The 18,293-nt window shown below is 41.3% G+C and overlaps 1 protein-coding gene across 3 annotated transcripts in view; it reads left to right on the top strand.

Annotated features, from left to right (window-relative positions):
• LOC136886478 (uncharacterized protein F58A4.6) overlaps positions 1–17,892 on the top strand; it is a 107,806-nt gene extending 89,914 nt beyond the window's left edge. For all 3 annotated transcript variants that reach the window (XM_067159280.2, XM_067159279.2, XM_067159277.2), the window contains exon 3: positions 16,426–17,892. In XM_067159280.2, the coding sequence (XP_067015381.1) occupies positions 16,426–16,713 (288 nt within the window). In that variant the 3' untranslated portion in view covers positions 16,714–17,892. The remainder of the gene's footprint in view (positions 1–16,425) is intronic.
• Positions 17,893–18,293: the final 401 nt, after the last annotated feature.

The following is an 18,293-nucleotide window of genomic DNA, read 5'->3' as shown; positions in this document are numbered from 1 at the left end:
ACATAAGGGTGAGCTCTTGTAATGAACTATGATGTTGTTTCATAAAATAAACATGATGAGGAATGCCAAAATCACATAGGCCTATATTGGTTGAAAAACGAACTGCACTGATGGATAAAACGTCGTCTGGATCGGCGTAAATAACCTTATGGGACTTCCTCGCGTTGTGTTTCAAACATTATTTATGTAGTAGTGTGTTAATATTGGGCTTCAAATGGAGAACTACTGATCTCGTAGGTGAAAAAACATAAATCGGGTGTATCCCTTGTGTTAATTGAGGGGAGATTAGTCCCTTGGTTCTTTACGGAGGTTTGATGGTCACCAAACAACGTACCTATGCAAGGAATTGACAAATATATATTCTAAAAGTAGTATTTTACAAGAAAACTATGTTTTTACATTAGATCAGAGGAAGAAATAGACAATATGTACACATTTACTCCCACAGATCACCAGATCACACTCTCTTCTCATCAGAGAAACCCCCTTTGCCGCAAATACACTTTTATCTCAGCATTCTCATAACTTTTCTAACACTGATGCAGGCATCCTGCAAGATGTCGCATAGCTTTTTCCATGAGGGACACTCTTTTCGGACTTGCCGATCCAATTCCTCCCATAGCCGCTAAATTGGATTTAAGTCCGGGGATTTGGTGGGGGGGGGGGCTGTCATTCCATTAAAAACAATACCCCAGAGTTTTATTTGTTATACAGATAATTCACGCAATAGCGAGACGTGTATCTGGGGTCGTTGTCTTGTTGGAGGACAAACCCACGTTGCTGTCCACACGAAAGAGGATAACAAGATACACTGTATAGCAAAAAACCGACGCACCAGGAAGAAATCGTCCGATGGCGATAACAATCAGTGGATATGAGGAACAGACATAGAAAAAAAAAAACGATCAAATGTGCAGAACAATCAAATGATTTATTGCAGAGTTAGAGCGTTACAAAGTGAGGACGTCAGTAAAGTGTTGGTCCACCCCTGGCCTGGATGTAAGCTCTCACTTGACATGGCATAGACTGATAAAGGTCCCGGATGGTGTCCTGCGGAATTTCGTACCAAACGGTCTCCAACTGTTGGGCTAAATCGGCGACATTCCGGAATGTTCGCAATAGCCTTCCTATGACGTCCCAAATGTGCTCTATGGGAGAGAGATCAGGCGACCGAGCTGGCCAAGGAAGGTTAGGGCAAGCTTGAAGACGGTTCATGGCAACACGTGCCGTGTGCAGCCGGGCATTATCCTGTTGGAAAGTAAGGCCTGGATGTCGCTGAAGGAACGGTAACACAATCGCCATAGAATGTCATCAACATACTGCTGTACTGTCAGTATGCCAGGAATGACTACCAGAGGGGTCCGGCTATCAAAGGAGATGGCACCCCAGACCGGCACCCCCTGTTGTGGGGCTGTGTGGTGTGTGATAGTCAAGGCAGGATCCCCACGCTGCCCTGGATGTCTCCAAACACGTCTGCAGTTGTTGTCAGGGCACCGTTGGAAACTGGACTCGTCACTAAAGACTGTACGTCCCCAGTCAGCGCAGTTCCACATTGCTAAAGCGCGGCACCACTGTAATCTGGCTTCACGGTGAACAGGCGTGAGTGGTAAGCGGCGTAACGGGCGGCGCGAGCGCAAATTACTCTCGCTCATGCGTTTGTTGATGGTCATGGTGGACACGTGTGCGGGTTAGACGCTGGAGCGTTGATTACGACGACTCCGGTGCTGTGACAGCTGTTCTGACAATCGCTCTGTCTGCCCGTGCTGTTGTGGCCTTCGGTCGACCACTGCTGTCCTTGAAATAATAACATTAAGTTATTTATTAGACCACCTAATCAATACAAAATCGTCTTGGATGATTTACATAAATTTGTTAGCTAATACTCATAATATTATTATTATAATATTACAAGCTATCTTTGTCACCGTCAAGTGGTAAGTGCATACGATTCTACTTCAAGATTTTTCAAATATCTTTTCACACAATTAACTCTACGTTTCTTGCTTCCATTTACAGATTCCACTTGTATATGCTTTTTCAACTAGAATATCTACAAACTCACAATTTACAACATTTGAACATCACTTCAAATTTTGAGATGGTCCATAGTGATCCTATTTGAAACTGTTCTTCAACTTCTATTCACCAACTTCATATCCTCAACGTGTTCTACAACTTCACCATATGCATCTGACTTTCATCCTTTATCTTCAAGATCATAATGAACTTCGGATCTCTCGACTAACTTTGACTTTTACTCTCTCCTCTTTACTTTGATTACATAAGATTTTTCGCCATCGTCTAATTATAACCGCCATTACTATCAACTTTACTTTTATGCAATCTTACTACTTGTTGTATAACAATCTGTTGTTTTATTCCATTGTACTTATTTTAGCAGCCTTCTAAGGTTAATTTTGTTAATACTTCCACTATTGTATCTCATCACATTGTATTTTCAAACCATCATTGTTATTTTTAATGTTATTTTACTTCAAATCTCTTCAAGATTTTAAAATTCATTTCATCACTACATGTTATTTAGACGCTTATTTTTAATTTAAGGTTAAGACTATGGCTGATGATGCCTTCAGAGAAGGCGAAACATGTCCCACTATTAGCTAACAAATTTATGTAAATCATCCAAGACGATTTTGTATTGATTAGGTGGTCTAATAAATAACTTAATGTTATTATTTCAATCTACATCATCAATACGGACCAAAAATGATATTTATTACATGTAACACTGCTGTCCTGACGCTGATGCCTGCCGGTGCTGACCCATGCTTGCCAGCATCGTCTGATCGCCACATCACTTCGACCCAAATGTCCAGTGACAGCTCGATTCGACCAACCAGCTTCTTTCAGTCCGATCGCACGACCTCTTTCAAACTCTGACATCTGCTCGTAATGAGCACAAATTCTTCGGCGTGGCATTCTTACAGCCGACGTTTCGATATCTTAGTCGAATCCAACAACTACTTTGAGCATACGCTTCAGAATCGCGCCTTATGTACACCTGATGCATGCGTATTTCGGATGCGCAGGAGCTCCCGCTATTCATTCATCGGACACAAAACTTTAATCATTTGCATGTTTCCGAATGTCTTTGCAAACCTTATTTCATTATAATCGGACAATGCCTTTCCGGTGCGTCTTTTGTTACAGAGTGTAAGATGGCATGGTAGCTGTTTTTGTCCAGTGTTCCTTGAATTCGGTGCAGTCTACAAACTCCACTGAATGTGAAACGCTGCCCCCTTTTGTGTTACACTGTACGCTTATGCCGTTACGTAGAACATAAACATATTGTATTGAACAGGTGGACTTATAATATTGTAATAATTTTTGTGACGAACATAAACTTGTCGCTGATGGCTGAAAAACTTATGAACTTGGTTACAGTAATACAATATAATCTGTCATTAAACATATTCATGCGGGTACATGTGTTTTGTCCAGAAATTTTGGCCGGCAGTGTATGTACGTACGTATGCAGTGACTGGTGACTCGATATTTCGTTAAAAGTACTATACTGTACATAGAGTAGGCTATTTTAAATTTACTGCAGGAAGACATTTTTCAAATTCACTTGATTTGCAATAAAAAAATTTAATGTGGTTTGTTTTGTAATATTTCCACAGCTTCTTTTTAGCGGCACGGGTTTTAAAAAAATGTTTGATACGTGATATAGTATTCTCACTGTGCTGTTCATCTAGAACATGATACATTAGCCGTATGTTGCGTATTTGCGTCCTGGCACGTTTGAAGACTATGGCAAGTTTCCTTGCAGAACTTTCTATCTCCCCTCCAATGTTAAAACAGTGCTTGACTTAATACACATTCACTGACTGAGGACTGCCATTGAGCATAACAGTAGTACACCCTCTTCAAACATTATTCTAATCCAAAATATTTTGAAATTGATTAGCATGCTGTCGGCTTGTTTGGTCCTGCCGTCCCAATTGTTGTTGTGGGTTGGGCTTCAGAAAGGAGAGGATGTAGAGGGGTGGTGGTATTGGTACAATTGGGACCGAGCGAGTTATCCGTGCGGTTAGAGTCGTACAGCTGTGAGCTTGCATTCGGGAGGTACTGTAGTGGCTTTCGAAGCCACATTCGGCAGCCCTGACATTGGTTTTCTGTGGTTCCCCATTTTCACACATGGCAAATGCCAGGGCTGTACTTTAAGGCTATGGCCGCTTCCGTCCCACTCCTGGACTTTCTTTTAGTTTACGTTGCACCGACACAGATAGGTCTTATGGCGACGATGGGACAGGAAAGGCCTCTAGCACATATCTGGCAATGTAAGGTGCGGGTGCACGAGAATCTGTATGACATAGGTTCGATTAACTATCGAAACTGGCAAATGCAGCACGAGGCTTGGGACGAAATAGGAAAACAATTAATGCAGACAGGTGAGCACTAAAATGTACTAATTTTAATAGGCATTCAGTTGTTGAAAACAGTCCTCACTTGTACTTATGATTATCGCAGTAATAATAATTTAAATACTGCAAAAATTACAAATACAAATTATCCTGTTGAATTAGAGGTAGGTGAATAAATGTTTGATCCATTCACTACCACACAGTTCTTTTCTTCCATGACGAACAATAGGGAACATGCATGATCCGGGGTTTTAATTAAAAATATGCTAATCTGATTCAAAATTTCATGCAGAATTCAAAAATGTGATCATAATGTACAAACAATAACTCCAAACATGATAAAAATCTACGAAAATGTCACGTCACGCAAGTACGCGATCTCATTGGTCTGACGTCATCGTACAGGTTGACTGAATTAGCAGACGAAATAACACATAGTGTGCTGTGAGAAGCAGGATACACTTCGCGTATTGCTACTTTACGTTAGTGTCTGGTATGGTTAAATTCGAGGTCTATACATTGGATAATAATCTGAGTGGTATATTTTAGACTTAAAATGAATCCTGCGCAGACAGTGAGGCAGAAAACTTATAAATGGTGTAGAGTTCCGATGTGCAATAGCACATCGCATACCATACCAAACAAATTGTTTATAAACGTTCCAAAGACGCTAAAACTAGGGAGAAATGGATTTTGGCGAGCCGGAGAAATGCTGGTGATATATCGGAAAAGTCTACAGTTTATTTTTTTGAAGATTTTTTTTTGCTAGGGGCTTTACGTCGCACCGACACAGATAGGTCTTATGGCGACGATGGGATATGAAGGGCCTAGGAGTTGAAAGGAAGCGGCCGTGGCCTTAATTAAGGTACAGCCCCAGCATTTGCCTGGTGTGAAAATGGGAAACCACGGAAAACCATTTTCAGGGCTGCCGATAGTGGGATTCGAACCTACTATCTCCCGGATGCAAGCTCACAGTCGCTTTTAAAGATTTTAACGTAAGATTAATTTGTTTGAATTTTCAAATCACTTTTCCATGTCAGCTGTTCTAGTGGTAAAACTTTAAATTTTAATGTATGATGCTTTATTTAAATGCTTCAATTACATCTTGGAATATGAAAGTAATAAACAGTGCATTAAATAATGCTGATTATTAAAGTATTCTCCAAACCTAACCTATGTTTTGGGTGATACATGTCTAGATAATAAATCAAAGGGTTATGAACCATTTTGACAGCTCTAATTCTACCAATATATCTTGGCATGGGACAGTTATGTATCTCTTTATTGAAGAGCTTAATTGGTAAAGAAATTTAGGCTATATCTAAATACTCTGTAATGTAACAAAGAATAGGCGTGTGCATCATGAAAGGAAACAACGTGAATTTAACAAATGTATAACTCTACACAAAACCAATGCTTGTCTGTTACGGTCTTATAAGTTAACAATGCTCAATTATAATAATTATCATAATATTAATGAAATAAATAACATAATTGCACACAGGTGAAAATAGTGATATAGGTGTTTAAAATATCCAACTTAGCCTAAGTTTTAGGTTATACGAGCCAAGTCAATAAGCCGAAGGGTAAAAATACCGCGCGAGTTGGCCGTGCGGTTAGGAGCGCGCGGCTGTGAGCTCGCATCCGGGAGATAGTGGGTTTTGAACCCCACTGCCGGCAGCCCTGAAGATGGTTTTCCGTGGTTTCCCATTTTCACACCAGGCAAATGCTGAGGCTGTACCTAAGGCCACGGCCGCTTTGTTCCCATTCCTAGGCCTTTCCAGTCCCATCGTCCATAAGACCTATATGTGACGGTGTGACGTAAAGCAAACAGCAAAAAAAAAAAAAAAGTAAAAGTCACGGCACCCAAAGACATTCCTGTATTGAGCGACTAAAATGTCACCAGGTCACTTTTCTTTCCTGATATGCTCAGTTTGTTAAAAGCCAAATGTAATTAATGTTATTGGCTTCACGCCCCGCTAACTACTTCTACGATTTTCGGAGACGCCAATGTGCAGGAATTTAGTCCTGCAGGAGTTCTTTTACGTGCCAGTAAATCTACCGACACGAGGCTGACATATTTGAGCACCTTCAACTACCACCGGAGTGAACCAGGATCGAACCTGCCAAGTTGGGGTCAGAAGGCCAGCACCTCAACAGTCTGAACCACTCAGCCCGACTTGTGAAAACTAGATGAAGTCATATTTATCTTTATCATGTTTAACTTTTTCCCTCCACAACGATATTTAATTCTCTTTCATGGACCCCGGAAGTGGGTAGGCCAGTTGTCCCAACCATAAATATATATTTTTCGGGGAATTATAGATTATAGTACTATGATCTTTCTTACCTTCTTTCTTTCTTTCTTTCTTAATCAGTTTATCCTTCAGGGTTGGTTTTCTCTCGGACTCAGCGAGGGATTTCACCTCTACCACTTCAAGGGCAGTGTCCTGGAACGTGAGACTTTGAGTATGGTGATGCAACTGGTGAGGAGGGCCATTACCTCGCCCAGGCGGCCTCACCTGTTATGCTCAACAGGGGCCATTTGGAGGATGGGAGGATCGTACGGGATAGACAAGGAAGAGGGAAGGAAACGGCCGTGGCCTTAGGTGCCTGGAGGAGAAGTAGGAAAATACGAAAAACCACTTCGAGGATGGCTGAGGTGGGATTCGAAACCCTTCTACTCAGTTGACCTCCCGAGGCTGAGTAGACCCCGTTCCAGCCCTCGTACTATTTGTTTTCAACTTTCATGGCAGAGCCGGGAATCGAAACCGGGCCTCCGGGAGTGGCACACATTAACCACTACACCACAGAAGCGGACTAGTACTATAATGCTACCTATATGTTTATGTTAGTGCTGAAATCCGATTTCTTACTTTACTAATGCTGAAAGCCCGAAAATGTAATGTTATTCTTTAATAGGGGAATCAGTCTAGAAGGAAATGTTGAAAGTTATGTGATATCTATCCAGGTTCGTTGTTATCCTAATACTATGGGTTACAGTACACTGCACGTATATAAAAGACGCCACTTACAAACTTGCTTGTTATCCGCGAATTTCTGCGGCCACAAAAGTCACATTTTTCAAGAATGATGACATCTACACATGCCGGGAGTGGGTAATTTGCGCGCCTGCTGCCTTCCTTGGATGTGGCAGCCGTTTCTCAGGCTCCCTCTCCGGAATCGAACCCTGATTCCCCGTTACCCGTTACAACCGTGGTAGGCGCAGAACCTACCATCGACAGTTGATAAGGCAGACATTTGAAAGATCGTCGCCGGCACGAGGACCGTGCGATCAGCCCAAAGTTATTCAGAGTCACCAAGGCAAACGGACCGGACGAGCCGACCGATTGATTTTGATCTAATAAAAGCGTCTGACTGTGCTGTTTTGAACCTTTCTTCTGTCATTTAGAAGTTATTCGCGATCATGAATAATAAACAATCGGCTTTTAGCAACGGCTGATGCACAACGGCCGGTAGAGCTTCATGCGGTACTGGATCGTGACGTCACAGCGCGCCGCTTACGTCAGAGGCCGTTTCACTCGCCTTGCGGAAAGGCACTATTAAATATTTTTTTAATGGTAGAAAACAAGGCAACATACCACAATGTAATACGTTTACGTACTGTTTCATTGGTGTACTTTTCAAAAAAAATATTTTTGAAAATGATGCATGTTCCCAATTGGTAATTGCTATGGCAGAGAGCCTTCAGGCGAGTTGGTCATTTTTGAAATTTTCTCGTATCTGAAAAGCCTTGTGTAGGATTTCTCTGAATCAGTGCAAATGCAGAGCATACTTTGGCCAACAATTTCATCCTTGATGAGATTATTTATTTATCGATACGGCCACCTGTGGGCCACGTTTACACAATCTTCCTTCTATCACGCAGACTGATACCCTTCTCTTTACACTCACGCCAAAGATTCTTGAGTCTTTGACTTCTTCTTGCTCGTTCTTCCACCAAGATGTTCCGTGGCTTCGCATGTTGCTCTTCAGACGCATCCCTCATTCCCGCAACCTTCTTCCTAAATTACATCCTCCTCCTTGATACCTATTTCTGCCAAGTCATTGTGCACCTGTGTAAGCCATCCCGGTTGTTTTTTCCACTTTTCCTGCAGAAGAAGTATCCTGTTGGCCAATCTCTCAGGGTTCATTCTTTTGATATGCCTATATCCGAGCTCGATAGCTGCAGTCGCTTAAGTGCGGCCAGTATCCAGTATTCGGGAGATAGTAGGTTTGAACCCCACTGTCGGCACCCCTGAAGATGGTTTTCCGTGGTTTCCCATTTTCACATCAGGCAAATGCTGGGGCTGAACCTTAAGTAAGGCCACGGCCGCTTCCTTCCCACTCCTGGCCCTTCCCTGTCCCATCGTCGCCATAAGACTTATCTGTGTCAGTGCTACGTAAAGAAACTAGCAAAAAAAAAAAAGATATGCCCATAAAACGTCAGTCTCCTTTTTCTCATCACAGTCGTGATTCTTTCTACTGTCTTGTAGAGCTCCAAATTCGATCTTAACCAAAATGTGTTGGGGTCACTTGTCGACTTTCTTGGGCCTAAGATTTTTCGTAAGAATCTTCTTTCTCTTTTTTCAAGGACTGGGTCAGCCATCCTCATCAAGGTTTCTGCTCCATACAGGCATTCTGTTCTAATCACTGTGCAGTAATGTTTTAACTTGGCCTGAATTGAGAGGGACTTGGACTTGTAGTGTCGTGACATAGTCTGAATGCCAACTCCATCCTTCTCACCCTCTCCTTTAATCCCTCCTTTTCATCTCCATTGGGGGTGAGTATTTCTCCCAGGTATTTAAATTTTTGCACACGCTGGATATCCCCATACAGTGTGCACCACCCCCTTCCCTACCGATGACGTGAGACGTAAAATGATACGCACGTAGGGGAAAAATGAGGCGTGGACGACGACTAGGAAAGGCCAGGAGAACACAGCCTTGAGCTGAAAACGTCCCTCATTATTGATGAATAAGGATATCAATCTAATACTACAGTAATAAAATCTGAATAAAACTTAAATGGGGGTTTATTGATAAAGTAAAATTCAAACAGATAAGCAAAATAGTGATGTCGATAACTTAAAAAGGGAAAAGAATTGTAACATAAGCATACCTCGTTCAATGGATGTCAAAACATTATAGCGTGAGCAGCGTTATTACACTCCAAGATACAGATAACTATTATCGCAAGCTCGCCGCCTCAAATATAACCTCGTTACATCATGTGCAGGTATTAATACAGCTCTCATGGCCCAGTTAGGTCGTTTCTTTTACGAGATTGACTTCTTTCAAGCATATATATTCCTTGTGCTCATTATCCACACAACAATAGCCATATCTCAATGGGAAAATACCTCTCCGCATCATGGAGAAGAAAAGGCAGGTAAAACAAATATGAAAGACAATATCACGCCAGGGAGAGGAATGTCTCTGGACCAAAGAAGTGTATTTAAAATCAAAGGAGAAAACACAGGCATGCACATCACCCACAAGAATGAAAGTAAACAAACGTGGCTGCCTCACGAGCAAGCAAGCGCCCGAGACAGAGACCACGACAAAAATAAGCGATACTGTACCGAGAACAGAAATAAGGTACAGAAACTAAATAGAACTGACCGGTACATCATCTTTTTGCTCCCCTCACTCACGCACACATATGCCAGTACGGCAGGCAGTACGAGCTGTCGCTCCAATTAATAAAGTCCAACACCAATCCATATAGGGTGACTCACCTGGTCACGAACTGCAGGTCTCTCATACACCACACAGCAGTGTGCACAATGCAAACAATATAACAACGAGATCAGAAGAATTCCGTACTCAAAACCACCCTGTCACGTGCCCCGTACGGCGAGAATGGAGCTTCCAGTCGACACGGGGAGCACAGATATATTTGATGGCGAAATACCATGCGATGCAGCGCACATAAATGGAATCAATTAGAGACTCAGTATATTTGTGACTATGCCATGATAACTAACAGATACACGTCTCATTCATGCTGTTTAGGGCGGAAGACTCATATCGATCAGCCATAATCAATAGGGCCAATAGTAATACTAAAGAACTGCAGAACCAAAGTTAAACAGGAATTAACGTACCTGCGATATGAATAATCAAAACAATAAGATTCATGTTAATATGAGCAAGGTTTGAATATATTAAACGCCCATTTGTAAGATAGGAATGCAGCTTTGCTCTGTGTGGGCTCCATGGTTAATTCATCTCCCATAAACAAAGCAAAGATACCCTTTAGAGAGATAATACTTCTCGCCTCGCAAAAGGAACGATCTTCCGTGTTTATATCACACAGTGCTGCCCTCTCCAGTACATTGTCAGAAACACATAAGCTATTCGAATTGAGGCCATAGGAAGCCATTTACACACTGAAAAACGTCACATTTATGAACATGCCAATAGGCATGGCTCAAGTATAATAAGTCTGTCCGTGTCATCTTTTTTTATAGAATCCATGAATGCTGCTTTTTCGAAAGAGATACTTAACCCTGTTTTGACTGCAACATTTTTGCAGTTCTCAAACTTGTTTCTTGGCTGTTTGACTGTTGTCTGTAATAAGAACGACGTCATCTGCGAAGGCAAGGCAGTCCAACATCATCGCATTTTTTCCACAGCCTATCTTTACCCCATTCGTCACTCCATTTTCAGTCATTCTCAACCTCCATTCCCTAATAACTTTTTCTTAAATCAATTACAGAGTAGTGGAGAAAAACTGTCTCCTTGCCTCAAACCCATTTTTATCTCAAATGGATTTGAGAGTTCGCCCATAAATTTGACTTGAGAAAAGGTGTTTGTAAGACATTGTTGAATTATGGCCAGAGATTTCTCATCCACTCCAAACTCCTGCAGAACGTTCATGAGCACTCCACGATCTATGGAATCGTATGCATTTTTGAAATCAACGAAGGTTATGATGGTCCTCTTCTGATTTCTCATTGATCTTATTTTCATAAGTGATTTTAGAATATAAATCTGCTCAGCACATGATCGTCCTTTCCTGAACCCGGCCTGGTATTCAACAATTTGTTTATCTAGATGTGTTTCAAGCCTCCGCTGCAATGCTTTGGATAGTATTTTGTATGCTATAGGAAGAAGGGAGATACCTCTATAGTTGTTGACGTTAGTTTGGTCCCTTTTTTGTGTAAAAGATGAATGAGTGCATTCTTCCAATCACTTGGTATTTCTTCTTTTTCCCAAATAAAAGCGAATAATTCCTCTAGTTTTTCCACTATATTTTCACCTGCAAATTTGAATAACTCTGCAGTAATTGACTCTTTTCCAGGAGCTTTGTTGATTTTTAGTTGCTTAACGATGTCCCTAATTTCTTCCTTATTTGGTGGTAATGAATCCTTCAACTTGAATTGAGGCTCTCCAAATAGCAATCCATCTTCGGGAGGTTCACAGTTCAGAAGATTCTGGAAATAGTTGGCCAGATACTCGCAGTTCTTCTTGTCACCAATAATGAGTTTCCCTTGTTCACTTTTTAAACATAGATTACCAGGGGAGAATTTTTTGATTTTGTTTTTAAACCTTCTATAGAAATCCTTTTGTGTTTCTCTTGAAATCTTCTATGTTACACAGCTGTTCTTTCTCGTACTTTCTTTTTGTATTCCGAAGAATTTTTGCTGTGTGTTTCCGTTGTTCCTTGAAGTCTTCGAAACTCCTGTGATTAGTAGACCATTTATTCCATGCTTTAGACCTTTCCCGTAAGGCTACTTCACAATCATCATTTCACCATGGATGTTTCTTCTTTTTGGTGATCATTGTAGTCTTTTCAGCTGCTTCTTGAATCCTCCTTGACATTTCGTCCCAATTCGAAGATTCCAAGACCTCAAGCTATCGTTGATAGTTCTCGACAATCTCTTGGTTTATCTTGAGTTCATCAGTTCGATATTTCTTGATTTTGGGTGAAGGTCTCTTGAAGGACTTTGGAATAAACCTTATCTTGACTAACAAGGTAGTGGTCAGAATCTATGTTTGCTCCTTTTTGCACTTTAATGTTCAAAATCTTTGCCGGGCTCGATGTGGCTACATGGTCTATTTGGAACTCCCCTAACATGGGATTTGGTGAACGCCATGTTATTAATTTCTTCCTTTTTTCCTTGAATTGGATGGACATTAACTTGAGGTTGAATGCTTCACACACTTCAATAAGCCTTTCCCAATTTCTATTGGTTCTTATATGCCCAGGATTACTGCCAACTATTTTCCTGTATTTTCTTTCCTTGCCAACTTGAGCATTAAAATCACCCATTAATATTTTAATCACATGTTCCGGAGTTTCCAACAACTCTTTTTCCGGGAGAGACCAGAATTCTTCAACTTTATCTGGATTTTTCTTATTGTCCTCATTAGTAGGTGCATGCCCATTGAAGATTGCATATGATTTGTTTCCACTCTTCAAGGTTAAGATGGAAAGCCTAGGGGAAGGTGATCGAAAATCAATGATTGCATCTATAATTGAACTGTGAACAAAAAAGGCTGTTCCTAGAATTGAAGGTGATTTTCTTTTATTACCCATTTTATATTCCCTGATCGCTGGTTGTCCCTTTATTATCTTGTACTTGCCCATCATAGATACTTCATTTGATGGGAATCTTGTTTCCTGTACAGCGAATAGCTTGATCTGATATCTCTCCAGTTCTTTGATAAGTTCCATCTGTTTGCCGACTCTTAGGAGGGTACTGACATTCATTGTACCAAAGAAGTGTTTTTTCTTGCTCCTAATCTTGCGGGGTGAGGGATCCTCCGACTGATCCCAAGATGATGGTGCAGGGCCCCCAGAATCCAATGCCCTGTTTAGACCAGACTCTAACTGGCCCCGGATTTTACCGGCTGGGGTAATTTCCGATGTGCGTTTTACCATCATGGTAGATTGTGTGAATCATTTCACATGAGGGTGGAACCCGTAGGTCCCACAAGTATTAGAACCAGATTGGTAAGACCTGGAGCATGCTTAAACAACCTGGATACAGACGCTGACCACAACACCGCCCGCTGCAGGACCAGACGTGTGGATTTACTTTTCAAAGATAGTTCTTCCACCTTCTTCACCATTGGGATCCAAATTCCTCATCCGCTGCTGAAGCTGTTGACTATCTTCATGAATGCTTTTTATTACTATCCCAAAAAGTAAGGATGCCAGTTCCGCCGTACCAATCATCTTCATCTCCGCTTTCACTGGCGGGGAATCGAATCCACGTCCTTCCGTTTTTGTTCACTTTGTTATATGCGACACATAATTTGGATCTCGCCACAACGAGACCTTGTGTATCAACACCTCAAGGAAGGTTCGTATTGAATTGCAAGAAAGTGAACTTTTGCACTGGAGTGAACTGCCCCATAAGGGTAAGGGTGAACACACACCAACTAATAAGTGGATATCAGATCAACATGGTTTATCATGTTCAGAATGGCAGGAAGCCCATTGACATGTTTTAAGCAATAGTAGACACTACAAAGGCTATATGGTCTACAAGGAAGTGTCTGGGTTGGTAAACTGAAGCACCAGGTGAACCTTTAAACCGCAAATCAAGAACGGAATAATCATTGATCCAAAAGTGCGATTTGAATCCCATTCTGGTCAGCCAGAAGTAGACTTGGAGAAGAGAAGCCTTCATGAATTTACAATCTGCCATTTGCACATGAGGCAAATGCTAGGGCTGTTCCTTAAGACCACCACGAACCTATTACGCTGGCGTAGCAGGGGGAGAGGTGATAATCCCAGGTGGTGGGGAGTGCTAACCGGCTTGCCTGCAGACTTGAGCGAAATAAAATACCTCTCGCTGGGGATGCAGACGAAGAATACACCCACGGTATTCCCTCTGTCGTGGGACGACCAAGGGATGACTGAATTAGGACCATGAAACTACTTGTGATTGGTACCATTATGCAGGGAACACAATGGGTCACCTTTACTTGCGAGTACTACCACTATGTTAGGTATACAGTAGAGTGTTTCACTGTGGGTTTACAGTATCTGTGATTAATACCCACTATGTGAGAAACACATAGGTCTGCATTACTTGTGAATAGTACCACAGCATGAGTAATACCTTGGTTCTACTTCACTAGCGATAAGTACCATTATGAAGGGCCGTTGACATGGATTTTGGACCCCTTTAGACAACAAGCATCATCGTATTTTAAGTTCATAATCATTGTTCATTGTCGTCTTTTTGAATTCTAGTCAGTGGATCGATTTTGGAATTATTTTAACTTTCAATATTGTGAGCTGGACCTGCTGATTATTTAAAATTCCTGTTAATCCAGTCATTCATCGTCGTGTTTTGAATTCTGGTCAGTGGATGAACTTTGGACTTTTAAATTGTCATTACATTTTGTCTCATTTCATACCATTAGGGACTGATGACCTAAATGTTAGGCCCCTTTAACAAGCATCATGATCAATTAAGACTACGGTTGCTTCCTTCCCACCGTAGCCCTTTCCTATCCCATTGTCCCCATAAGACCTATCCAAAGTTCTAGAGGAAGCACCAGATATCGTAGATTGAGGAGGAGCGTGTGCTTCAGCATAATCCAGGGTGGAAAATCATTGAGTGGTTGGTTGTATGTTAAAGGGTGATTCACAAACTCTGGCTATAAGTACTTCTTGAACAGCATGAAGTTGCCAAGATGAAGTTTTTCTGTTTTGTTGATGTTGAAATGAGTTTCTCTTGGTATAGAAATATTCTGCATCTTGAGAAATATATGAAAAGACATTGCAACAAACATTCTTGCATGAAGTAGTGCTGTAGATTGGAAACTGAGAGAGTGGTGGTGGTGATTACTGTTTTAAGAGGAAGTACAGCTAAGCAACCATCCTCTATATAACACTAATTGGAGAGAAAAAATGGAAGGGACCTGACACTTCAAAAAATTAAGGCAACGGCCAAAGAAAGACAAGGGCCACGAAGGGCCTGAAAATGAAAACTGCCTAGGTCTCGAGTGTTCTAATAATGTTGCGGTTGGAAGAGAACAAGAGTTGACCAAGGGAGGTCAGATAGGATAGATGAAATTGAGAAATGTGGCATAAGAAGTGAAAGCAATGTATGTGTGCGTGTGAGAGAGAGCATTATGAAATGGTTTTTTTTTTTTTTTTTTTTTTTTTTTTTTACTAATTTCTTGAACGTCCGCCTCTGTGGTGTAGTGGTTAGCGTGATTAGCTGCCACCCCCGGACGTCCGGGTTCGATTCCCGGCTCTGCCACGAAATTTGAAAAGTGGTATGAGGGCTGGAACGGGGTCCACTCAGCCTCGGGAGGTCAACTGAGTAGAGGTGGGTTCGATTCCCACCTCAGCCATCCTGGAAGTGGTTTTCCGTGGTTTCCCACTTCTCCTCCAGGCGAATGCCGGGATGGTACCTAACATAAGGCCACGGCCGCTTCCTTCCCTCTTCCTTGCCTATCCTTTCCAATCTTCCCATCCCTCCACAAGGCCCCTGTTCAGCATAGCAGGTGAGGCCGCCTGGGCGAGGTACTGGTCATTCTCCCCAGTTGTATCCCCGACCAAGAGTCTGAAGCTCCAGGACACTGCCCTTGAGGCGGTAGAGGTGGGATCCCTTGCTGTGTCCGAGGGAAAAGCTGACCCTGGAGGGTAAACAGATGATGATGATGATTTCTTGAACACTGGTGCCTTTTTAAGCACATTGTGCTGCCTTTTTTTCCTGCATATGTTGTATATTTCTAGTGCTTATAAATTCATGCTATAGAGATTAGGGACTTACCTGCTGCACTCCTCTCTTTGTCTCAAACCATCCAGATATTCCAGTGTCTATCTGGATACAGCTGTAACTGTTATGGTAAAACGTTTTTACTTTGTAGTTCAGGAACTGAACACCTCCATATCTTATTCCAAGGAACACAGCCATAGACATTTTCAAGGTTTCTCCATTTTATTGTATTTTTTCAAATAAGAGAATGGGTTTGTTGTTACCTTAAAAAGGCCCTGATTGTGTGTTCTATTCCCTGTAATGCCAAGTGTATCTGGATTAATGCCAGCATTCTCTTTGCAGGCAGTGATAGCAGGCCGGATATCAATTCATCAGCTGCGGATTGCCTTGAGGCTGGGCGACCCTCTGATAGCTGCACGCTGTAAGCTGTGGCTCGCCCTCAGCATGATCCAAAGAGGTTACCTGCGAAGGGCCAAGCGTCTCATACGGGAGCAGTACCAGTTGGCGCACAGCCTACCCGTCCTGGACACCCGTCTTGTCCGCATGTGTTACGGCATCTGGGCTAAGCTGCAGTACGTACACAGGATGGAGCACCAAGCCAAGAAGAAGAAAAGTGCTCGCAGTCTGTAATCGAGCCTAGCGTGGTCCCATTTTAATATAGCAAACAATAAAATAATCAGTAAAACAAAGTCTTTATTATTCATCAACCTAGACTTCGAAAACAACCACAGAGCAGCTTATGCTGAGGCACAAAAGGCCACCAGTCTTCAAGCTTTGTACAGTCCATAGCTGTGTCTTAACAGCACTTTTACCCTCGCAACCATCACTGCACATTCGTGACATAGAAAATGTTATTAAAAGGCTGCGTGATAGTAAAGCTTGCAGTGAAGGTGAAATTCCCAATCCATTACTTAAACATTTAACTATTAAGTCTAAAAGATACTTAACTAAATTAAATTCCATAATATCATTATAAATGGAAATTTGCCAAATAATTAGTTTTCTTAACCCTGGTAAAAACATCACCTAATAATTAGACCTATTAGCCTAAATACCACCTCCAAACATTTTGAAAAATTACTTCATAACCCATAAACTTCGTTGTAAAGACACATTGTACGGATGGACATGTTTTTACCTGGGTATCTACAAGTGACAGATCCTGTCTTGAAGGCAGTATGTCTATCATTGCGTACGTATTTTGTGCGGGCTGAACTTCAACTTAATGAAAGGTCTTAAAAGTGGTAATTTTTTTTCCAAATCATACTTTTATAAATTTGTGAAAATATTCCTTTACTTTACCCGTATACCATTCCTGACTTGTGAAAAGACAAATTATGAGGTTGCTCTAAAAGAAGATAATTTGTGTATATCAGGTGATAGACAGTATTATTCACCAGTATTTATCCTACTCTATCATGAATCTGAAAACATAAAGTATTAGATTTTATTGTTTGATTTGAATGGTTGAAAAATTATCCATAGTTATTTTTGTCAGATCGACATACAGGAGTCAGAACTCTCATGAGAAAGCAAACTTCAGAAACATAATTCATCAATTTAATGTTTGGCATGTAGCAAAATATTTCATTAAATACCAGCTGTGGTAAAAGTTCCGTCCTGCAAGAATTGAAACATTTTTTTATGATGGTCTTCAGCCACTTGTAAGGGAAATACTGAACTTATAAGAGATTATTTCATTTCCTCAATATATAAGCAATGCCCACTCCTGGGGTAAAATGTGAAAAATTTCATTCTTGTGACCATGATACAGTGAGTAATAAAAACACAAAGTTCAGCATGCAAAAAAACAAAGAATTTTGACAAGTGTGGTATTATAGAGTCATCAGTCCATAGACTGATGCAGCTTCCATGCCACCCTATCCTGTGCTAAACTTTTCATTGCTACATCTGCTCGCCATATTCATACCACCTACACTTCTGTCAAACCAACTGCACAAGTCCTGGGTGTCTTAGGATGTGTCCTATCATTCTACCTCTTTTTCTCATCAAATTTAGCCAAAACGATCTGTCACCAGTTCAATTCACTATTTCTTCATTCATGATTCTCTTTCTTTCTGAGCTAGTTATCGTCCATGTTTCACTTCCATACAATGCCACGCTCCAGACAAAAATCTTCAAAAACATCTTTCTAATTCCTATATCAATGTTCAAAGTGAACAAATTTCTTTTCTTAAGAAAGCTCTTCC

The sequence above is a fragment of the Anabrus simplex genome, chromosome X (assembly GCF_040414725.1).
Source record: "Anabrus simplex isolate iqAnaSimp1 chromosome X, ASM4041472v1, whole genome shotgun sequence".
Taxonomy (NCBI): Eukaryota; Metazoa; Arthropoda; class Insecta; order Orthoptera; family Tettigoniidae; genus Anabrus; species Anabrus simplex.
Note: the sequence above shows the minus strand (reverse complement) of the source record. Positions and strands in the feature narration are given on the sequence as shown.